This window comes from Cricetulus griseus, chromosome 2 (genome assembly GCF_003668045.3).
Source record: "Cricetulus griseus strain 17A/GY chromosome 2, alternate assembly CriGri-PICRH-1.0, whole genome shotgun sequence".
NCBI lineage: Eukaryota > Metazoa > Chordata > Mammalia > Rodentia > Cricetidae > Cricetulus > Cricetulus griseus.
Window position 1 is genome coordinate 14,036,478 of NC_048595.1, and position 24,093 is coordinate 14,060,570.

Consider the following 24,093-nt stretch of genomic DNA (forward strand, 5'->3'; position numbering starts at 1 on the left):
GAGCCTCACCTTAACCAGACCTCTGGAGAGAACAGTACATGGCTTGGCAGTCCACACCAAGGCTTTGCTGTCAGTGTCCCCATGCCACCCGGCACTCAGACTGCCTCACGATGTGCCTGAGGCCACCCCAAATGACACCTGTTTTCTCATGGGCCGCCAGCAACCTGCCTGCTACCCTGTCCTGGGCCACCCTCCCACAGGGGTCTCTATGACTTGGAGTATATGAGAGGAAGAAGTGAGGCAGGAGAATAACCATGTTCTGGGTTTCAAGGCTTTTTAGAAAGAGTAGAGCATAGTCTGCAAGGAAGGCCTCCAGAGGCCAAGGAGGTCAACCTGGAGGGTTTCTGCACTGGCAGCTCTGCCAAGCTGAAGACAGAACCAAGATAAAGGAAGGTCTCAAGACCTCTGAGACAGACAGAAAGGTTAAGGCTGGCTGCAAAGCTAGCTAAGGGCCTATAGTAAAGCCAGAGCGGTTTCAACTGGTAGGTGCCCTTCATGTCTAGTGCCAGGCTGGTGGTGTAGTAGCTCTTACATTCTGATCATCTCCTGTGCCTCCTTAATGTCCTTCTGTCATAGACACAGTCTGTTCTGATTCTGAGATCTCACTAAATAGTGGCACAAAGACTGTGACGGTGGTCATGGGGACATATTCACTATAACCAGCATGTAGACACAGCAGGGACAAGGTCACATAGACAAGACTCACATTTGATGACAGTGTGTGGTGAGGAGAAAGGACAGAAAGCCGTCCTACTGAAGGGGCTGAGGTTCTAGCTCTCCCACAGTACCATCATGTCCCCCCCAGACCAATGCTACCACATCCGCAGATACCAACAGTGGTGGGCTTCCTGGACCACTCTTCACATCCTTCTGATATGAGAAGGGTACCTGCTTCCCATAGGTAGAAGCAACTCAACTTCAGCTCAGGAATGAGGAGAGCCTCCAGTGTGCCTCAAGAATGAGGAGAGCCCCCAGTGTGCCTCAGGAATGAGGAGAGCCCCCAGTGTGCCTCAGGAATGAGGAGAGCTTCTAGTGTACCTCAGGAGTGAAGAGAGCGTACCTGGAAAGGCTTCTGAAGCCAGCTGTCTCCTATCTGTGGAACCAACATTCCTTTTGCACCCACTGGCTTCAAACTTATGATCTGCATATCTGCTGTCAACCGGAGAACCCAGGAGTTGACCAGAGAACTGCAGATGTCCATAACTCCAAGGGGCTGGGCAATGGACACTCTTCCTACTGGTTATACCATCTCAGTTTAAAGTGCATGTGGGGACCACCCTGAACACGGGTGCCAGTTGGGAGGCCTAGGCAGTCTTTGGGGCCTCTAGCAGTGAAACCAATATTTATCTCTAGTGCATGAATGGGTTTTGGGAGCCCATTCCCCATGGAGGGATACCCTCTCAGACTAGATACACGGGGGAGGGCCTAGGTCCTGCCCCAAATGATGTGTCAGACTTTGACGATCCCTCATGGGAGGCCTTACCCTCCCTGGGGAGTGGATGGGGAGTGGGATGGGGGGGCATGGGAGGACGGGAGGGAGATTGAACCAGGATTGGTATGTAAAATAAGATTGTTTTTAATTTAGATAAAGATTTATTTAAAAAAATGCATGTGGCTATGTCTGGAGACAGGAGAAGGTGCCAGGATCAAGGATCTGGTCTTGGTGCCTGTTGCCATGTGTCCGGCTACTTCCCTTTGACTCCTACATGCTCTGAACTGCCCAGGCACCATCCCCTCAGAAACACAAAGCTGCTTACTGTGAGCACAGTCCCACCGACATGGCCCTGGGAGCTAGATTTGGCCACACAAAAAATAGAGAGATTAACCTTGACTGTGGTTGGCTGTGTTCAGGTACGATACAGAAACCTAGTCACCCTTGTTTGTGTGTGAACAGCTGTTTTCACCACAGTTTACAGAACGTGTCTCAGTCTGCCCGCAGACACAGGACAGGTATTCTGTGGAAATTCCTTTGAGTACACACAGGTGCAACGATCCCCTGAGCAAACATACCAATCAGCTTAGGCATGTGCAGCTTTAATGCCAATTATGCTCAGAAGTGCACATCTGGACCACGGCTGTCCTCCTTTACAGCCTTTCATTTTTTCCACTTAAAGGGAAATTATGAAGACCTCTCTGGAAATAATGGTGTGACTGGAGGGGCTTGGGGTTCTGATGAAGCAGCTGTACTCGATACCACAGTGACTGTCTCTCTTGCACACTCCACACGGAAATGCTGGGTCCGTGGAGCCCATCTCATGAGCAAATCACCATTCAGGATTCCCAGGCCACCAAACCACCTTGATTGGACCAGACTGCCTTTTTTTTTTTTTTTTTAGCTCATTTTGGGCTAGAAGCTTTGAAGGCATGATTTTGCAGTTAGGAAGACTGCAAGGGCTGGGGAGGTGGCTAGGCAGATTGAGTGCCTGTTATGGAAGCATGATGATGCAAGTTGGGATCCCCACGACACACCGGCCATGGTAATGTGGCTGCAATCCCAGCACTGGCAGGTGGAGACAAGATCATCCCCGGGGCTCGCCGGCCAGCCAGTTTAGCTAATCTGTGAGCTCAGGCTTAGTGAGAGACCCTGTCTCAAAAAATAGGGTGGAGATCAACAGAAGAAAAGACCCCCATGTTAACCTCTGGCCTCCACGCATGCATGCATAGGAAGGGCATACCTGCACACACTCACACACACATGACTCCAAGAAAAACCAAAACTATATGCTAGAAAGGCACAGGCTGGCAAGAAGGCAGCTGGGGCGGCTGCCTGGAGTGACTTGGTAATGCCTGTATTCTATGCCCGCACCAGGCTGACTGACCTCGTGGAACATTCCAGCTGTGGGGAGAAGCGACACAGAGCCTCCCGGCTGTAATTACATGGACACGTGAAAACCTGCCACCATAAGAAAATCAGAGCAGGCAGGGAGCCCACAGGTGGCTCAGAAGCCAGGGAAAGGCACTCAACACTCTTACAAGGAATGCGGGAAGGAGAGCCCCCTGCTTCAGGCAGCATTGCAGGACTCTATCCTGGATCGCTTGCCCCAGGCAACACTTGTTCATCACAGCAGCCAAGGAGGCAGCTCAACCCAGGGAGCAAGGGCACTCTGGAGAAACAAAGGGCTTGACAAAGGAAGCTAGGCCTAGGCCTGGCTTCCAGAGATGTTTTATTCCAGCAGGGCCACAGAAATTTGAGCGTGACTGAGTGCCATACGGTTACAGGAACCCAGAATTTGGGAGGAATCAGAGTCCCTGATGCTGGGTCTGGGGGAGCGTGTTCCAAGAGATCTGCCTTTCCACACACTCCTGTTTTTCATTTACTTTTATTTATTTATTTATTTGTAGATGAAATTCAGACACTGCACACCAAGGCAACCAATGCCCAGACTGTAGTCTCCAGATGCCAGACGATGGGAACTGCAGTGGATTCTTTACCACCGGTCTCCTGGGGGCATAACGTGTATGTTCTGCACGGACTCTGGGAACTGCAGCAGATACCCACCAGAGAGTAGCAGGGATGGAGAGTAGGGTGGTGGCGGTTGAGTTGGGGGTGGGAGGTACCCAGGAGATCTTAAGCTCATGCTATGAGATCAAGAAGCTCACTCCACTCCCAGGCTGGCCCCCACTGACTTATCTTCCTATATAATTAGAACAATTCAGCTGCAGTGGGCCTGCTCCCACCCCTTCACACAGGCTGAGACAGTGCTAAGTTGTGCCCCCAGTAGGCAAGATGTGTTTTCAGAGCGGAAGATACTAGTGATACATGTTAAAATCAAATACAAATCACCTTACCAAAGTCCAAAGCAAGAGAACTATGCTGTCTCTGGGCACAAGGTGCTCAACTACTGCCTGTCTCAGGACCTCTGCAGACTTTTGGAACCAAGCAAGGAAAAGGACACAGACCCATGTGAAGTGACAGGAGAGGGCCACTACCATGCTGGTCTCACCAGCTCTAGTATTTTCCTGCACATTCCCCATTGCCTCACACTGACTGCTCCCTGATCTCCTGTGGGAGCTCGGAACCCAAGACCAAGGTCCTGGGCTGACATTCCTGGTGGTGAAAGGCATAGGGCCCTGAACTACAAACCTCACCTGGCCAGATGGAGGGAAGAGCCTGAGCTTGGGACTAACCAGCCAGTCTTTCTTCCCTGGGCCTCTCTGCTCCAGCCTCCATGTCATATCCATGGAACTCTTCAGAACCCAACCTTGAGCGTGTGCCTATGGGACCATGAACCTTTCCTCAGTTTCTGTCCTGATCCAACCATGGGGAGTACAACTGCCCAGAACTGCTTTGACACCAGGCCCATGCCTTGCCCAGAGCACAGTCATGGGCTGTCTTGCCAAGTTTACAGCTATGCAACACCATGCATGACTCAAGGATATGCTAGGGGGGGCCACAGGACCCAGCACTCACAGAATGGAAAGAGGGGCAGAGCCGGAGCATCAAAGGGAGAAGGCTGGGGACCCAGGCACAACCAGCTCGCGCCTTCCTCCTCTTGGCCCCTTTGCAGTGGAGCCAGGTGTAGAGTTTGTGAGGCTTTGGGCTCTCAGAAGGGATGGGCAGCTTCTGCATAAGCCATTCAACAGTTTATGCCTCATTAGGGGGATGGCAGGCTGCTCCCAGAGTTGAAGATCTAGCACCAGCCGAGGCTAGCCTTACCAGCAGGCTTTCTGGAGGCCCACAGTCTCCAGCCAGCTCTCTATCTGCACAGGACAGACCTGATAATCACCCCGGCTGCCAGTCGGTCAGCCACTTTCTACAGCCTGGTTCCCTGCTCGTGAGTCCCTCTGTGTGTTCTGGGACCCATCTCAGCACTTACAGGACAGTACAGACATCTATCCATCTGTGTGTAGCTCTTTTGTACATGCTTCTTCAGGGCTGGTTCTGACTCTACCTTGGCTGGACCTACAAAGCCTGACCCTGGCCACGGGTGCTTTCTCTAACGAACTGCTGAATGGCCTATTCAGTCACCATGATGGAAACGTCAGTGCCTACCTGTGTCCTCACTGTACCCCAAGGGAAGATTTCATAAGAATCATTAACTCTAGTTGCCAGACATGTATTTGATACCTTGCTATGTAGGTGTCGGCTAAGCACAGCATGGCCAGCGACACGGATGACACAGCCTGTCACTATGCCAAGGCCACTGTCGGACACAGAGAAGGCATCCACATGGGTAACTGCTGCAAGCAGAGTAAGTATGTGTGGCAAGAGGTCAACCTGTACATCGAGTCAGTGGTCAAGGGGAGAAAAGAGCCACGGTCCCCCAACTCTGTGATAACTCATGGAGACAGGTGGGGATTTCACAGGTGGTGTCTGTACCTTGGGCTGGGGAGGCATCCCTCAGCTCAAACATGGCTTCCCATCTTTGCAGAGTTTCTCTCTCTCCCCGCCGCCTCCCACTGTCCCACAGGAGTGGACAATGAATGCCTATACCCAGAAGGGGCTGTACCTCAGAGCCTACAGCCCAGAGGAATGTAGTTTCAGGGTTCCGGGATACCAAGGTTCTCAGACACAAATATGGGTGCCCTCCCTCCCTTGGCCAGGGTTGTTCCAATGTCACAGGTACTAGGAAGGCGCAGAAACAGCCACAGCTCTAAGATGGCTACAGAGAGGAAAGAGGAGCTAGGGAGCCCAGAAAGGCCATCTACCAAGCACGCCAACTGCTCCTGCAGAGGCCCATGGGCTTCTGGGACAGCCACAGGAACGACAGCCTTGTTCTACTCTGTAAGTTCTTTCAGGAAAGCAGGGTTGATTAGAAAAGCTAATTACAGCTTTTGAAGATCCTCTCCGACCCCAGACAAGGAAGAACAGAGGGCTCCTTCCCACCCGAACCCAGACCCCCAGCCTCTGGCCTTCATTAAGTTTTGATTTCAATCAATTGCACACCCCCTAAAATTAACTTATAAGGCCAATAAATTGCAACCGCATGTTTGAAGGTATTATCTGCTCTGAGCTAAGAGCCAGGGATCGCAGCACACAGGGCAAGATGTCTGGTGCAGATGGGAGTAATGAGCTCTGGAAGTGAGTGGTGCCAGCCCCCCTTCAGTTAGAACATCTGGTTTGGGGCAGAACTGGAGGCCAGGCCAGATCTAACCAGAGAGCTGGAGAGGGGCAGGTCCCCTGTCTTCTCTGGGAACCCGAAAGGTCAAGGTGATGAGTTTGGGCTCCTATCAGTCGACTGTGGTGGCTCTGGCTAGTGAGATGGCCCTGTTCCCAACAGAGAGGAGCCATTGCCCTGTACTGGAGGGTCCATTCCAGGTTCCTCCCCAGAAAGACAGGTCTCAGGCCATGTAGTGAAGCCTGAAAGTGAACTAGGCACAATCTGGGCCTAGAAGAGCTGACTATGGCCTCTGCTGGGAAAGAGAGCGCACGGCAATCCATGAGCTTGCCGTCACCGCTCCCATTTGCAACTCCTATCTTTCATCTCACACATTCCCTACATGGAGCTGGCTGTACCACCATGGGCAGAAAGCTACCTTGGGACTTGGGAGAGAGAGATGAACAGCTGGGATTCCGGGGCCAGGGTGGAAGTGATGGAATCCGAGACGACTTGGAGCAGGTGGTACCTTATAGTCTGCCCCTGAGGCAAAGCACACCTGGCATCCTGGGCAGCTTCACAAATCAACCCTGTATCTGAAACCTAGGCTGTTAGGGTACTGCTGTCACAGGAACTCTCCAGGAGGGAAGGGAAAAAAAAATCGTGATTATTTCTGTCCAGGACAGCAAAGAAAGCAGTGGGGGGAGGGGAGGCTGGAGAGGAATAGTGAGGAAGGGGGCAGGGAGCAGGGAAAGCGGGAACCAAGGCACTTCAAAGGCAGCCAGGGAGGAACCCAGCTTGCCTCCCTCAGTCCTACTTGCCCTTGTCCACCTTGGGGGCTGCTAGCCCTTTATCCCTAATTGAGAACCGTTCACAGGCCTGCATGTGTGCTACATCCCCATGGGAGTTCTAAGCCAGAGGGCCTGCATTGCAGCCACCCTGGCCCCAGCTGCCACTCTGACCAGACGGACTCCATGTGCGGGTGATTAACTCCAATTCCCTGCAAAGTCAAAGCCTTTACAGACCTGGGATCAAAGCTGAGGCCTGAAGACAGAATCTAGTCTTTTCTTGGATCTCATGGCAGAGAACCCTAAGGGAGGCCCTGAGCACTTCCCATCTCTGAGAGGGCTGAGGCAGCCCCACACACTCCCTGCCCTCTCCTTCTGTCATCTTCTAAGGAAAACTAGCAATAAAGGCAAGGTCATAGCAGGTAAGCAACCAAACGCGCAGTGATGCTGCTGCACACGGTCTCATGGGCAGCAGGACCATGGCATCTAAGCCCCTGTATTCTGTTTGGAATGTGTGCCAAACCCCTGTATGAGCAGGCTCAGCATGCCCTTCCCAATATAAAGGAGGGTGAGACTCCCTGAGGGTTCACAGCAGCCCAGTGTTCTCCATGAGGAGACTGTGACTCTGCTGTGTCCGAAGCTTGGAAGCTCCTCATGCGGTAGGGAGGAGTTGAAGCCTTGAGCAAAGGTCAAGCATGGGTTCTCCTCTGTGATCTATCATGACCCAAGAACTCTGAACTACTGGAGACAGTCAGAGGTTAAAGGTGGGCTTGACTGTCACACGCCCCACCTACAGCACAGCAGCTTCAGTTACCCAGCCTTCCTGGGTCCAGCATGGCTTGCTTGGAGGTACTGTTCTCATGTTCACAGGCTCACATGTTCACTTGTTCCTTTTCTTTCTAGAAGGGGTGGCTTTGAGGAATATGTGTGTATTTCCACCAGGTCTGGAGCCAGCCTGCCTTCCTGGACCCTTGGAACAGTCTAGCACTGGGTGGGATGTCTCCTCCCAGAGGACCTGTGTGTTTGGTGTTTGCCAACATGAAAAAAAAACAAGTGCTCGAGTCCCTGGAAGGGCTCTGTGGCTTCATTCATGGGGTGACAACTAAGACTTCCTGTGGGCGGAGGTCAATGGCAGAGAAGGGTAGCAATGAAGAGAGAAAGGCATGGTTTGCCATCCCTGCACACCAGCAACAATGTGGAAAAGTCCTCAGCGCCACACAAAGGCTTTCTAGACACCTGTCTCGAAGAACCAAAACAAACACACACACAACACACACACACACACACACACACACACACACACACCCAGACACACACACGACTCTGGAGTTGGATGAGGATATGTCCTGGTTAGTTTTTATTAACTTGACTCAAATTTGTCAACTGAAGAAGAGGAAACCTCAATTGAGGGATTGCCTCCATCAGACTGGCTGTGGGCAAGTCTGTGGGGCCATCTTCTTGATTACTGATTTATGTGGGAGTAGCTGGAGGGCCCAGGCCACTGTAGGAAATGCCACCCTTCAGAAGGTGGTCCTGGATTATATAAGAAAGGTAACTACGATCATCAAGCCAATAAGCAGCATTCCTCCATAGTCTCTGCCGGGACTCCTGGCTCTTCCCTCAGTGATTAACTGCAACCCCTGAGACAGACAAACCCCCTCCTCTCCAAAGCTGGCTTTCGTCAGTGTTCACCGCAGCAGCAGAAAGCAAAGGAGAACAGCATGGTCTTTCTCCCCGTAGTTCTGCCACGCTCTGACCGTGAACGTGGATGAAAGCAATTCTGAATGTCGATTCACTTCTGGGAGGGGATAGTCCCTAAAGAAGATGGCCACAGTCCAGGGTCACCAGACAGTGACTTACTACCAATGCTGTCTTACTAGCAATGTTACTGCAACATGAAACTGACTCTACTTGGGCCTCAGCGTGAAGAGTTCATTTATTTGAAGCTGCTTCTATGGCAAGGTGAAATCAGAGAGTGAAAAACTAAAGCACAGACAGCAGGTTTTCAGCACCACCAGGAGGAGCGATCCCACAGAGTGGCCAAACAGGAGATGTAAGACCCATCAGATAGGAAACCCCATTTGAACCATGAGAAGTAACATTGGCACAAATGTCAAGCAAAGGAGATTGAATCCCTGCTCTCTGCCGGCATGCCCTGTGAGTTGTGGGAGCCTCAGTATCTGTGTCTTCCTCTGTGTCACCTTTCCTAGAAAGATGACTTGGTAGCTAAGAGCATTAGCTGTTCTTCCAGAGGACCCGAGTTCAATTCCCAGCACCCACATGGCAATTCACAACTGTACCTCCTATTCCAGGGGATCTGACATCCTCACACAGACACACATGCAGGCAAAACACCAATGCACACAGAAATAAATTATAAAAAAGGCATCATATGTAAATCCTCACCATATAAGACATCAAGATGGCTGCTATACACACAAGTATGTGGGGGGCCACTGAAGTGTTTGGGACCATGTGGTGATGGCTCTCTGGTAACCGTCTGTGTCAGGCTAAGAAGGAACCCTTTTCCTCCTAAGTGAGTTTCAGCAAACTGGTGTGAATGAATGGGAGACCATCCATAGTCTGCCCGCTGGAGCCCTGGGTTTGTCTTCTAACTTCAGGGCATTGTTCAAATTCACTGTTTCTCTCAGCTCCTTTTTTTCTTCCTCTATGCTAGGCCAGGGTTGAATCAAGTAGAGATGGAGGTTGAATCCACCTACATCAGGGCTCAAGAAGTGAGTTTTACATCTTGTAAGGTGGCATACAAAAAGACAAAACCAAGATCAGCTGTCTGTGGCCTGCAAGCCTAATGTGATCACTCACCTGTCCCTTCATGGGAGTGTGCCAACCCTTGTCCCAGATTTGGGGGGGAGTGGGGCAGATGGGGATGGGGATGGGATTTCTACTAACTTTGTATTGCTATATTTCTAGTAGAGAACCTAACCTGAAATGAGATTCTACTCATTAAACACAACCTTCTCTGGAGCCCTTCCTTGAAGAGTTGCAAAACTGGAACAAAAAGGGATCAAAAGGAGCAGATTTTCTTGTGCTGATGTCCTGATCAGCTTTGGACTCAGATGTTTATCTGGTGCTAAAGGAGGTGACTTGTTGGTGAGATGCTGGCTATGCAAGCACGGGAATCTGAGTTTCAACCCTCAGCACTCAGGAAAAACAAAGCTGGGCATGGTAGTGTGAGCCTATAACGCGAGCACTTGGGTGGGTGGGTGCGAGATAAGGAGGATTCTTGGCACTTGTTAGCCAATGAGTGTTTCCAAACAGGTTCAGTGAGACCGTTTCAATAAATAGAATGGAGAGTGTGGTGCACATCTTCAATCCCAGCACTCAGGAGGCAGAGGCAGGTGCCTGTCTGAATTCAAAGCCAGTCTGGTCTACAGAGTGAGTTCAGGACAGTGGGGGCTATACAGAGAAACCGTGTGTGTGTCTGTGGGGGGTGTGTGTGTGAGAGTGGAGGACATGTGACGATGACCCCTGGCCTCCATGTGTGCATGTGTCCATATTCACACACACACACACACACACACACACACACACACACACACACACACACACGCACACACACACGCACACACTCATTCATACCTCACACACGCGCACCAAAGGAAGGAAGGGAGGTAAAAAGGGTGTTAGGGGTTGGGGTTGCCATGTCCCACTGCATGACACCCCAGTTCATTCTGCTTTGGCAACTGAGCAGTCAGCTTGGGCCCCCAAGCTCCAGTCCAAATGGAGTTCTATCTAAGAGCTGTGGTGTGTTCTCATACACCTGTAATCTCCACACATGATCACAAACTCAGTTTGCCCAAGCTACAGAGAGAGACTGTATCTTAACTGCGTATTTGTGAGTGATCACCCATGTGTGAGTCTTAGCTTTGCCCCTGCCTTGGACAAACTTCCTCATTCTCTCTGTGTGAGCGCTATGTGGTGACTGCACCACTGTAGCATCCGACACTTTACTCCCACTGAAATAGCTATTCATTTGAGAGGACCTGAGACAGTGGGAACGCAAAACACATGCCCTGTGTAAACATGCCCTGTAAACACATATGTGCTCTCCCGACTCACCTGCCACTATTGTGAATGGTAACAGAATAATATGGTCATGTCTGCCTCAGGTGGCTCCGACTTTAGCAAGTTAGGAGACCAGGCAGCAGAGCAGGGAGGCTGCTCAGCTTAGTCACGCTCTCACAGAAGATTTCCCCCCATGAAAGCCCCGAGAGCTAATGTGCAGAGTAACTCACAGGTCTCGGTATTGGTCGAAGGCATTGTTGGCCTCCACCTCCAGCTTTCTCAGTCGAGCAGAAGGCATGGCCCCATCTTCCAAAGGAGGATCATACTTGTTACTCCACGGTGACCTGGAAGGTAGCAAAGTAGGAGATGGTCCTGTGAATCATTCCGAGTCCCCTGGCCTGTAAACAGAGGGTCCAAGCTCAGCTGCCTCAAGTTCAGGGGCCAAGTCACCAAGAAGTTTTCTGGAGAGGCTTATAGAGCAAAGGGTCAGATGTCAGCAGACAGGCTAAATGCAGCTGTTAACACCAGCAAACACCTTAGCTGCAACCTCACTTTCTCCTGTGGGAAACAAGGCTACCATTCACTACCCTTGGGCTGTTTTGAGGAACAGATAGAAAGAATGGCAAGTGCCGTGGCCACAAATACCAGTGTTTCCCTGTGTTCACCATCAAAGTGGTCAGCCAGTGCCCATGTCTCCCTGACTTTCTGGAGGCTCCTCAGACTATAAGTATGAAGAAGATTGCTGTCAGTTAGAGAAGCAGGCAGGAGGTGCCTCGCTCCTTAGGGAACACAGTCAATGAACCCAGCACACAGGGCTAAGCACACAGGAAGTAAAGAGAACCAGGCCCCAACCTGCTGCTTTGAAAAGCACCTTTTCCCACACCAGGAGAACATTAGATCACCAAGAGCAATGGGAGGCATTTTAAGAAGGTCTCCTTGCTAGTTTCCAAAGGAGTGTGTGGGGGGGGAAGGGGGCTGCGAATGTGCTTGCCCACACAAAGAAACCTGTCCATGATAAGTCCTCAGGCTCAATTCCCAAACAAGAAATATCCTTTCCAAGCTCAAGCCTGCCCACCCCTACCAACAGACTGAAGACCTAAGGACTGATGGAGAAGGGGGAACAGCCTGGGCTACCCCAAGACCAGAACTAGCTTGAGTCTTTGATGAAGGGGCCGTTGTGGCACCTGACAAACTCTGCAGGGTCCTTCGGGCCAACAGACAGGGATGGAGCTAGGGTGACATTACATGCTTGCAGTCTTGGCAGCTGTAAGAGGTACAGGAAGATCAAGCTTGAGTCTAGCCTGAGCTATCTAACGAGGCCCTATCTCCAAATACAACAAAACAAGGGAAAAAGGGAAAGAAAGACGAAGAGGAAGAGGAAGAAGAAGAGGAAGAGGAAGGAAGGAAGGAAGGAAGGAAGGAAGGAAGGAAGGAAGGAAGGAAGAAAGGAAGGAAGGAAGGAAGGAAGGGCGGACACACAGAAAGGCATCTTTCCTCAGATCTCAGAGGACAGCTGAAGGGTGCTGGCAGCTGCCACTACTTACTAGTCAGCGAGGTTTGGCTCTTCTACTGGGGGACAGTGTGCAAGAACCAACTATGAGCTGGACCTCCCCCCAACCCTGCTTCCTCTGAGAATCCCTGACATATCTGTAAGCAGGGTGAGTCCACATCTCCCCCCCTCCCCCCTCCCCCCACCATCGCCTTCACATGGGCACAGAAGACCCAGCCTTTTACTCTTTTTGAAAGACAACCTGGACCTGCAAGGTGACACTTGCTGACAAGCCTGATGACCTGAGTTCAATACCTGAAACCCACATGGTGCAAGGAGAAAACCTTTAGGTTCTGACCTCGAGTGTGTGCACATGTACACATGTACACATGTACACATGTACACATGTACACACACACACACACACACACACACACACACACACACACACACACACAGAGTGGGGGGGGGATAAATGTGGTTAAAAATCTAAGCAACCTGCTAGGACACAATCACCCATCCCATGCAGACTGGGGCCTGAAGTGTAAGAAGCCTGTTAAGTGGTCCTCCTGCCTCACAGACGACGGCATTTCAAGCCGTTAGGCCTGGAGCCGGGGTAATTGTAGCTGGGGGAAAAAAAATCATAACATTACCCAGAATATTCTTAGTGGAAGGGGCACTCAGAACACATTTAAGAGCTTAAATGGAGGCCATTTGAGAAAAGACAGATGGACAGGAATGCTTAGATTTCAAAAGTCAGGCCTTTCATTTCCCCAGAAGGCTTTTTGTTTCAGCTAACAGGTTTCAAGCAGTGCTGCTGGCAGCAGCCGTGTCATACGGATCTTATTTAAGCAAACGATCAAACACAGGATGGAAATGTGTGGAGAAAATCAGAGGACCTTGAAGTTTCAGATCCAGAAAGGGAGAGGGAAGTCAAGCTCTCTCCTTACCCCCTCTGCTCCCCCGTGAGGCCTTGGTCCCTAGAGCCCCCTGGAGCTGTAGTGGGGCCTGCAGGGTGCCCAGGAAGGGATGACGCCCTAGTGGGAGGGGCACACAAGCCGGGACTTCATTTTGTCTTTCCCTGAGCTCCAGCATAGCAGCGACCTTACCTGGTGTGTTCAGAAACAGCACTGACAAGACTCCCAGGAAGCCCTAACTGAACCTGGTGAGGGTTTTTTTCTGTGGCCATGTGCTCCCTTGGCCTACCACAGGGTTGTTTGTCACTTTCAGGGCACTCCCCTAAATGGCCAATATCTAGGTAGGAAAGTGTTGGGCGAGACTTGTGGACAGGGAGAGAGCACTGGGGTGAAGAAGGGTGTAGTTGCCAGGACACTCAGGGAGAAGCTGTGTTGAAGAAAGGTACCAAGCCACGTGATAGAATGTAGATAAGAAACATGAGTTAGGGGCTGGGGAGATGACTCAGCGGTTAAGAGCACTGACTGTTCTTCCAGAGGTTCTGAGTTCAATTCCCAGCACCCACATGGTGGCTCACAACCACCCTGAATGAGATCTGGTGCCCTCTGCTGGCGTGCAGGCACAAGACTGTATACATAATAAATAAAATCTTAAAAAAAGAAAAAAAGAAACGAGTTAATTTAAGTTGTAATAGTTAGTAACAAGCCTAAGCTATTGGGCAAGCATTTATAATTAATAAGTCTCTGTGGTTATCTGGGAGCTAGCTGGCAGAACAGAAAATTCCACCTACACCCTGGCTACCCCCTCTGCCTCTCCCTCTCTTGTCCTGTTCTCTTTAACAGTATGTTTGCTATATTTATTTATTTATTTATTTTGGTTTTTCGAGACAGGGTTTCTCTGTGGCTTTGGAGGCTGTCCTGGAACTAGCTCTTGTAGACCAGGCTGGTCTCGAACTCACAGAGATCCACCTGCCTCTGCCTCCCGAGTGTTGGGATTAAAGGCGTGCGCCACCACCGCCCGGCCTGCAATCTTTTATGCATGTGTTTATGTTATGACCTGTCTGGACCTCACAGGAAAAGAAGCCGTGAACAGTACCTGGAGCACAGGTGACACTTACAGAATGATGCTTCTGCATGCTCTGTGGGATGAATGACCACTACTGTTTCTGTTCAGTAGAGCAGAGATGACAAGGGATTGGCTAAAGTCCCAATGCTGATGCGGAGCCCACACTGCTGCTCCCAGTCACTCTGCCTGTTTCTTTAACATTCTCCAAAGAGTTCACAGTGTGGTCTCTACTAAGCTAGTGTGTGCAGGCCCAGGGAAATCCTGCAATGTTCTGGGGACTCTCACACTTGGAATTTTTAAGGGAAAGTATCTCAAGTGTGCCGGGTACAGTGGCTCACACCTTTCATCCCAGCACTTGGGAGGCAGAGGCACAAGGATCACTGAGTTTGAGACCAGCCTGGTCTACAGAGTGAGTTCCAGGCCAGCAAAAGATACATAGTGAGACTCCCTCAAAATAACTGGTTGGCTGGTTGGTTGGCTAGTTAGTTAGTTAGTTAGTTAGTTAGTTAGCTAGTTTTAGTCTATTAAAAACATCTAGCCCAGCATCATCTGTTTCACAAAGTCATTCTGGAGTTGACCACAGCTTCTTCTGGGCTCTGCCAAGGTCCTGAGCCAACTCTGAACTGGCTGTATGGACCACAGTATAGTTCATCAGCTACTGGATGTGTTTTCCTGGGCAGGGACCAATATCAACTTGGCCTCTTACAACAGGCCACATGGTGGAAGGCAAAGGAAGGGAGAGAGAGGAAGGAAGGACATGCCACCCCATGGGGCAGCTGGCTTTGAAACAGCATGGCTCTTCCATGAGACTGCAAGACACCGAGGTCCTCTGTCCAGTGCTCAGGGGAGGCACCCACACACGCCTGTTAATGGATGGGATGGACAGCTAAAAGGAGGAGGAAAAAGAAGGACACACAGAAATGTGTGGAAGGTCCCGGGTGCCGCAGAGACGAGCACTGCTGTATGAGCTCACCTATAGGAGTCCCCATCTCTGTTGTAGTCGCATAAGAGGTAATCCTTGCCCACCACCTTGTCTCTGGCAATTTTCAGTGGTTGGTCAACAGAAGACAAGAGATCTTCACACAGACTGGGGACCTGGTAAAAAGGTAGAAAGGTGGTTAAAGTAGCACCTCTAATTCAGGTTCCGACACCACAAGGTCAGGCTTTGACATCTGGCTTGTAGTGCCCTCCAAAATTCTGAGTCTGGTCCTCTCCACATGTGCCCAATACCAACTGTGGCTCTCTATAAAGAAACCTGGTCGTGAGATGTCGTGGAGCATGACTTCCAATGTAGCTTTCTTTCCAATCCTGGGTGTGGCTTTAATTACCTGACCACCAGGGTGGTCTATGAGTATGAGGACGTGAGTGCCGGGTATTGGTTTCTGGTGGACGAAATACCAGCTCAGGTCTTGAGAAGAAGGCAAACACTTCAAATACACAGGAATGCAAAGAACTCAAAGAGTAACCAGGCTCTGGAGAACTCCCACAGGCTCCCCCATGCCGGGTGGAGTTTCCAGCACTTTCCAGGCCCCCGGCCAAGCATTACCAGGCTGCTCATAGCCAGCTGTATCTGCTACAGAGGTGGCTCTCCGCACGCTTTCCACAGCAGAGAGCAGCCAGCTCACCTCCGCAGCTTCACCTGGGTGCACAGCCGAGGGTGACAGGAGAACAGCTTTGTGGCTCAGGTGGCTGGAACAAACTACAGGGTACTGCCAATGGCCACCAGAGCCTTTGAGGGAGCAGGCTGGGGCTTGCCTCCTCCCAACACAAACATCAGTTTCCACCAAAGTATTCCAGGGAGGGACGGCAGCCCTCGAAGAAGCGGGTGCCTTTGTGCTTGAGTCACGTCCAGTCTCCATGTCATGGCTTTCTCATTTTAGGGTCTGGGTTCACGGGACCCCACCTCATCATTGCCCACACCAATAACTCTTGGAAAAGGGGCTGCCAGCAGAGGGGGCTAGCAGCAGTTTGGGTCCTGTGTCCCAAAGGCTAGCACCACCAGGACAACCAGGCTCTGATGCTTCATATAGCTGTCCTTGGGGTGCATCACTGCTTAGCTTGGAAAGTGCTACCTAGCACTAAAGTGTATCTTGCTCCAAGGGGTGCTCCATCTCTTGCATATACACCAGTCCCAGAGAAAAAGTACACGCCTCCAGCCAAAGCATGCTATGCTTGTTTTCAGAACTTGGTCAGGGGCTGGAGAGATGGCTCAACGGCTAAGAGCACTGGCTGCTCTTCCAGAGGACCCGGGTTCAATTCCCAGCATCCACATGGCAGCTTACAACTATCTGTAACTCCAGTTCCAGGGGAACTTGCACCCGTGTACCCAACCAACCAGCAAGTGGGGTTATTTTCAAAGTTGGCTTTGGTGACATCACTCTCTATCATGTCTAAGTGCCCACTGGGTATTGTCTACGATGTTGGGCCAGGTATGGCAAAGCATGCTGTTTACCTGAATGCTCATACCAGGACGTGAAGGAGGTAGCCACTGCCTTGTTTTACAGAGTACAGATCTGAGGCCCAGAGTCCTTAAGCTGCCCAAGGTTCACACCAACAGCCAGCAGTGAATACAGAAATCCACTCTAGGGCAAGGTGTCTCCCAAGATCCTCCATTCTGCCTCTCTGGACAGTAAGGACAAAGGTGCACAACTCCTCCCAGCCCCCACTACTGCTCAGTTATAGCTAGAGTCCTCCACCTGGGACACCCTGGATGTGCCTCACGCTTCCATGAGGCAGCTGGGTCTGCCCAATGAAATGACCCTGGCACCTGCACGCCCACCTTTCATGCTGTGGCTTGTTACCAGGCCCCAATCAAGCCATTGGGCTGCTGCTGGGGACTCCTTGCACAGGGAACACATGTCAAGTCAGCCCTGGCACCTACTTCTCTTCATCTGGACCGATGTCCAGACGTCTGCTAATATTGGCTAGCAATGCCAGCCCTCTCTGCACCTCAATGCACCACACTGCTTCAGACAGTGGGTGCTGAGGGATGCTTCAGAAGCCAGTTCTCCTTTACCAGCCAGGCTGGCAAGATGATGGGAGCTGCCGGAAAGAGGGTCAATTGCCAGTTGGGCACAGTTGTGTGCATTTGTAGTCCTCGCCACTGAGGGGGAAGAAGGATTTCAGCCTATGAGTTCAATGTCAGCATGGTCAGGCCTGGTGGTATAGTCCTATAATCCTAGGTATTAGGAGGTCAGAGACAGCCTAGGTTGTAGAATGAATTTCAAACCAACCAGAGTAACTTAAGACCTTGTCTCAAGAAAAAAATAGATGTCTGGGAATATAGACAGTTCAATGGCAGAGTGCTTGCCTATTATGCATGAGGTCCTAAATCAATCCTCAGTGTTTCAAATAACAACCAACCAACCCCATCGCCAAATCAAACTCCCAAACCCAGCCTGAAGAGTCACAGCAATGTTAGAAAGACAACCAGAAGATCTTGGGTCACTGCCCTGCAAAATATATATCTATCTATCTGTATCTGTCAAAAAGAGTAGGCAATTCACACCAGAGACTAGTCACCCATGAAGAGCTGCCCTGGACTTCTGGAAGCGCACCAGTTCTGACCAAGCACAGAAGAACTTACATTTCAACTGAGCCCCTGGTGGCACACAGGAAAGCCAGGAGATCATGCAGGACACAGGATACACCCCAGCGCACAAGCACTTGGATAGGTTGTGCAGGCTGGCTCTCCACCCACTGAGTCCCTGAAGGATAAGTTCTCAAGTAGGGCCATATTTTCAAGTTCTATTTGCACCACCCCGTCTTCTTCTGATCAAAGACAATCAAGCCTGGAGCAACACCACTATGGCCATCACTGGAAACAAGTACAGGATATACAGTGTGGCAGGGAGCAGCTGCCCCAGAGTGCACTGGGGGTACCACCTACCCGTCCTGCCCCTAATCCTGAGACTGGCCTACTAGCTGTCCCCTCAACATGCAAGTTTGTTTACAAACCCTCCCCACTGAGAGCTGGTGTATACACTGTAGGATGATGAGTTAAATATGAATTTCAGATTTATGATGAAGACCATTTTAGTCTGACTCTGCCTCAAATGTTCCACGGGACAACCAACAGTCTATCACATTCCCCTTCTGGGTCCCAATGTTCCTGCAGGCCCACCCTGCACTCCCACTCCTCAAAAGGGGTTCCTGGAATAACCCTGTGTCAGCAGGACAGTGAATAAGCCTGAGCTGGCTGTCCTAATACCACCAATAGACTGCTCTTCCCTGCCCCGTGTCAACTGGGTTAATGCTGTGCCCAACGAGGCCCTGAGGGCACCCCAACCAAGCATTGTGTCCCATCAGCTGCAGAGGGATCTCAATCTATGCTCAGGCACCTGAGATCACACTGGAGAGCAATGGCTGCTCATCTCTGAAACCCAGTAGATTATTCAAAATTTCTCCCCTCCGTTCTTCCCACCCACTGGTTGTGTCATATTCTTGGTTGTCACAAATTGTAAGTTTAAAGAGCAACTTAAATGCATGGCCAGGTCCAACTAGCTAAGAGTCCACTGTGTGTGCCTTGTGGCCGTGGCTCTGCAGCCTTTAAGGAGAGGAGTGGAGCCAGCACAAATGGCTTTTGGTTGCTCCCCAAACTGCACACTTGACCTACCTTGCTACCACTGGCCTCTGCACGGAACGTTTACCTAACACCAAGGGAGTTGGTCAACCCAGGCTGCTGGGAGTACTTAATTTCCAGTGACACCATTTAATGTTGCTGGGACAGGGCCTGCTGTCACCTCCAGAGGGAAGGCTCAGAGCACAGCATTCTTTATTGCACACTAGCCAAGGGGCAGGAACCAGGTGCTCTTGTCTGGCTTTGGGTTCAGCCCAAGCACAGCAAAGAAAGCTTTAATAGGGTACAGGACAACGGCATGTGCCTGTTGCCCCAACTACTCAGGAGACCGAGGCAGAAGAAACACTTTACTCCATGAGTTCAAGACCAGTGTAGGCCACACAGCAAAACCTTATACCAGATAATGCCGGTAATAAACCACAAAAGAGATGAGCATCTGCCACCATGGGGCCAAGTCTGTTGGCATTACTCACTCCGATCCCCAGGGCAGGTCTTCATAGAGACCATTTATTTTAAAGAAGGGGCACACGGGGCCTGAGCAACAAGCTGCTTAGAGTCACACAGCCAGTAGCCAGCATCTAAGAGGGGCATAAGGGACACAGTTCAGCTGGGTTAAGAAATACATCTCAGTGCTGCTCCTGCCCAAATGGCGTGCTTTCCTCCTATCTAACCCAACAGCTGATCGAATGAAAGGCAACACAAATCAGAAGCTTCCGGCCACAAGCAAGCCTGTGTGAGCTGTCATATGGTTCTACTTTGCCTCTTCCTCTTTTCCATTAGTTATTAATTTTGAAAAAAAAAAAAAAACTTGTTCAACCAGAAAAAGAAACTCGAGATGAACCCTTTAAAAAAAAAAAAAAAAAAGCACAAAAGCCAGAGTGGTTCAACTCTCCGGATAATCTAATCCCTGGCGCCCTCGTCTTTTAGAAGTGAACCCTTGGACCTTGATTTTTTAAAAAATGGCCAAGTGAACACATTCCATCGTTTGATCTGCTTGCTGGCTGAGAGCCCGCCACCAGAGAGATAAGGATCGAAAGCAGACCCTGTCCACTCGGGTGCACATGCAGATGAGTGATGGTGAAATCAAGGCTTGGGAGAGAGTCCCAGCTGGCCCCACTCCAGAGAAGAGGGGTAGATGCCAGAGACCCCAATGGCCAGCAGAGGGCTCTGCTTACAACCAGATCCTGCTTTCCGCAGGGCCCCAAAGTCATACTTTTAAAAAAATAAAGCAACGGAAGCAAGGAAGAGTGTCCCTAGCGGCACACATGTCAGCATCAGAAACACAACACATGGTGGGAAGGCAAACAGGTTCAAACTCTGGTCTGCCATTACCGGCCTCCTAACCCAGGAACTGGGAGTTCTAACACCCCACAGAGAAATTCTTCCCATACACTAAATACCGGAGTGCCCGCTGCAGGCACAGGACAAGGCAGACATACACAGTTCTCTGGTCAGCAAGGTCCAGTCATGGAAACAGACTAGAGAAGGGAAGGTTTGTGCCAATGGGAGATCTCAGTATTGCCAGGGCAGGAAAAAAAAAAACAAAAAACCTGGGGACACAAGATGAGGCTGGGGGTGGGGGGTGACATGCAAATGACAGAGATGGCAAGGAAAAGAGGAGGGGTATCGGCACACAGCTCTGCAGCAAGAGCCCACCAATGAAAGTGTGAGAGTCAGGGTGTGCACACAGCAAGAATGGTCCCTGTGAGGCATACAGCCAGACACAGAAGGCCAGGAAAGCAAGCTGTCCCAAACCAGTCAAGCTGGGAAGGCAGGGGAAAGAGATGACTGAGCAACAGGGTTTGTGCCCACCACCAAGTAGGGCCTGCTCTCTCAAAGTTCAACAGCAGGGTGGGGCTCCTGCACGGTGTGGCCCCCAGCTCCTCCAGGCCTACCACTGCTCCTCTTTACTGGACACTAGATTCTTATGCAGAAAGATACCCATAACCCTCATCTGAATATGGTGACCTGTAGGGTGTAGCATTATTAACACTATTGTATGTACACATCAAGTGTGAGAAATCCCTTCCCAACTTTAGAAGTACGAAATGCAAGTGATCCACATGAGAGAGCTGGCAGGGCAGTCTTGCTCCTGGATGGCTCCCAGCTCCTGGTGGGCTGTGCTCTGGTGCCTGAGGGCCCACAGCAAATGGCAATGAGGTGCCCAATGTTGACACAGCATTAGAACTCTGAACAAGCCATGGAGGCCCAGCTCTTTGTAACATGAATGAGTGGATCGAGGCGGGTATAAGGCATCAGGCACAGGGAGGAGTGTGGCCACACCCTTTGTGTTTTCCTCAGTCCTAGGGCCGAGTCTGAAGGAGGGCTCCACCAGCACAAGCAATTGGAAGCTGCGGCTCAGTTTCAGACCTTGAACATTTCACAGCTGGGGCTTAGCTGCTTTTATTATCTCTGTGGTCACTCAGGACAGGGTTCTCAGAGTTCATCAAAAGCTCGAAATCTATAAAGCAAAATCCATGAGTTACAAATGGCCAAGGCCAGGCCTTGACATCCACCAAGTACAAATGATATGCCCTGTGGGGCAGAAGGGGCCATCATCATGGTCTCACCAGGTTCTCCCAGCTCGTGTTCAAATCACACCTCCTCTTTTCCCTTGTGAGTGTTCTGTCTTGGAGTTTCTATGCATCGTGTGTGTACAATGCCTGTAGAGGCCAGAAGAGGGCATCAGTTCCCCTGACTGGAGTTACAGACCGTTGTGAGCAGCCATGTGAGTCCTAGGAATTGAACCCGGGTCCTCGGAAAGAGCAACTAGTGCTCTTAACCACTGAACCATCTCTCCAGCCCCACACAGACTCTAAGGGGGCAGTGTGAAGATGGCAAAAAATCCTGGCTTCTTCAAGCGTCCCAACTCCAAATTCCTCCAACTGCCTCCCCCAGCTGCCTTGCCCACATTCCTGGCCCAATACAAACATTCAGGGGAAGGAGACTGAGCATGCTATACTCTTACCAAATATTTTTACCTGTCTCCCAAACCAAGCCTGTTTATAGGACAACCGAGGCTCTCCTTGCCCAGGATGGGGCCTGCCAATGCTGGAGAGGAAACGGGTTTGTCTGCAGCTAGTCCTTTGGGGGAGGTCCCAGCTCTCTCCAACTCACTTTTATGTTTTTGCTTCTTCCTTATCTACCAAGATGTAGAATCTAAGTGAAGGGAACAATTGTCAGACCCTCCTGGCTGTAAGCTCTCTTGTATCCAGCAGCAACAGCATTGTGTATAGACACTGCACTGAAGGGGCTGGGCAGACCTCAAACACGGAAATCTGAAGAGGGTCAGGTCAAGGCCATAGTCTGTGTGCAGAGGAGTTACACTTTTCAGCCATCACAGCCCCCTCTTCCTCCTCCTCAGCTTTCCCCCTGAGAGCTGCCGCTAACTGTATGGCGGCCTAAGCCACCTATGGCCAGGCACTGAAGCCGCACAGGGGCTGAGCCCTCACCTCACTTTCCTGGAGTGGAGACAAACCAACAGCCTGGCCCTTGGTCCCCTCTCTAGGGTTCTTCAAGCATCAGTGCAAACTGCAAAGGTTCTTCAGAGCAGCCCTTGCCACCTTCCAATGTCATGACAAGCTTTAATTCAAACAAACAAATAACAACAACGACAAACCAGAGCCTTTCTACATTTCCAGAAACTTAAATTTCTCATGCACAGCAGAATAAAAACCAGTGGGAGCCAAGAGAAAGCTGCACCAAACAGGAATGAGGACTCTGGAGACGTGCTGAGCAGCAAACACTTTGGAACGATGGAATCTGGAGCACAAACACGGACGGGCAGTGATGGCTGCAGAAGAGCCCTGCACCCAGCCAGGAGCCCCTTTAATTGGGGGAAGATCTGCAAGCCTGCTGGGCTCTGGCAAGCCCCTGGAATGGAAAGAACATGGGACTCAACGGCAGCTACCAAGTTCAAGTTCTGTTACATATGTTCCCAGGAATGACACACCACCCTTGCCACCTCCAGCAGCCTTGAGTGATCCCTTAAAGGCAACAGAGGAGCATCTGACCAAGGGGAGCCAGGCTGCTCTCTCCAGCTGTGGGAAGTCCCAAAGTCTAAGAAGGGAAACTCTCTTGGTGTTTCAAAGACAAAAGAATCTAGGAAAACTAGGAGCTGGACCAAACAGTCCCATGTGCCCATGCATAGGAAGGTGATACCAAATGGCAAAGAAAAATGGCATCACCACCCTGCTCCACACAAAGGGGACATCTGGCCATGTGGCCACCAGTGAGGGAGAGGCAGTGGCTTTCCCAGAGTGGCTGACACTTTCTCTCTGGGCTGTCACAAAATCCAATGCAATCCGAGAGTACAACCCCCCCCCCCCTTTTTTTGAGACAGGGTTTCTCTGTGTAGCTTTGGAGCCTATCCTGGCACTCGCTCTGGAGACCAGGCTGGCCTTGAACTCACAGAGATCCGCCTGCCTCTGCCTCCCGAGTGCTGGAATTAAAGGCATGCGCCACCAACGCCTGGCTGAGAGTGCGGCCTTTAAAACCAGTCACTTAACTTTACTCCCTGGGATGCTCATCCTCCCAACAGTGCGGTGTTGCCAGAGGTAGGGTTAACAGGACCAGGGACAATGGCCTGGGCTCCCACTCTTCTCCTGAGCCAAAATCTGGAAGTTCAGAAAGTGTCAGTTGGGGCTCGGGGCAGTGGCTGTTCCATGCTCACCGAACCAGAAATGCCAAGGTCCTGTGGGATCACGGACAATGGCAGTGACACTGGCACATCAAAAACAACGTTGTCTCCACTGAAGTGCAAGGCTGGTGCCCTGACCTTAAGTGACTTTTCCAGGGCAGCAGGCCCCAGGGCAGTGGACTCTCAAGGCCATGCTTCCATGCTATGACTAACTGCAGATCAGTCTGCAGGATGAGCATGTGCCTGCCTATGCCTACCACCGGCAAGGGACCTGGGAAGCTGGAACCCAGACCCAACACCAGGATCAATTCCCAGGTTTAACAGATAGATGCATCTGCTCCCATACACTCTGCCCAGCTTGCTGGAGGATCTCTGGACATGGTACATCTCTGAATAGATATGTATCTGCTCCCATAAAGCATCTGCTCAGCTTGCTGAAGGCCTTGTTGGCATGAGAAACAAGTCTCCATGGCCCCCAGCAGTCTGCACCATGTCTAGAGAGCCTCTAGCATGCTGGCCTCACCTGGACTCATCACCAAGGTTCCTTCTGTCAC

General features: G+C 50.9%; 1 protein-coding gene across 9 annotated transcripts in view; it reads right to left on the reverse strand.

The window, feature by feature from the left end:
- The window catches only part of Capzb (capping actin protein of muscle Z-line subunit beta), a 103,726-nt gene that overhangs the window by 19,390 nt on the left and 60,243 nt on the right, over positions 1-24,093 (reverse strand). For all 9 annotated transcript variants that reach the window (XM_027399839.1, XM_035439460.1, XM_035439459.1 and 6 more), the window contains exons 3-4: positions 15,295-15,416; positions 11,083-11,196 (exon numbers count right to left, since the gene is read on the reverse strand). In XM_027399839.1, coding sequence (XP_027255640.1) covers positions 11,083-11,196; positions 15,295-15,416 — 236 coding nt within the window. The remainder of the gene's footprint in view (positions 1-11,082; positions 11,197-15,294; positions 15,417-24,093) is intronic.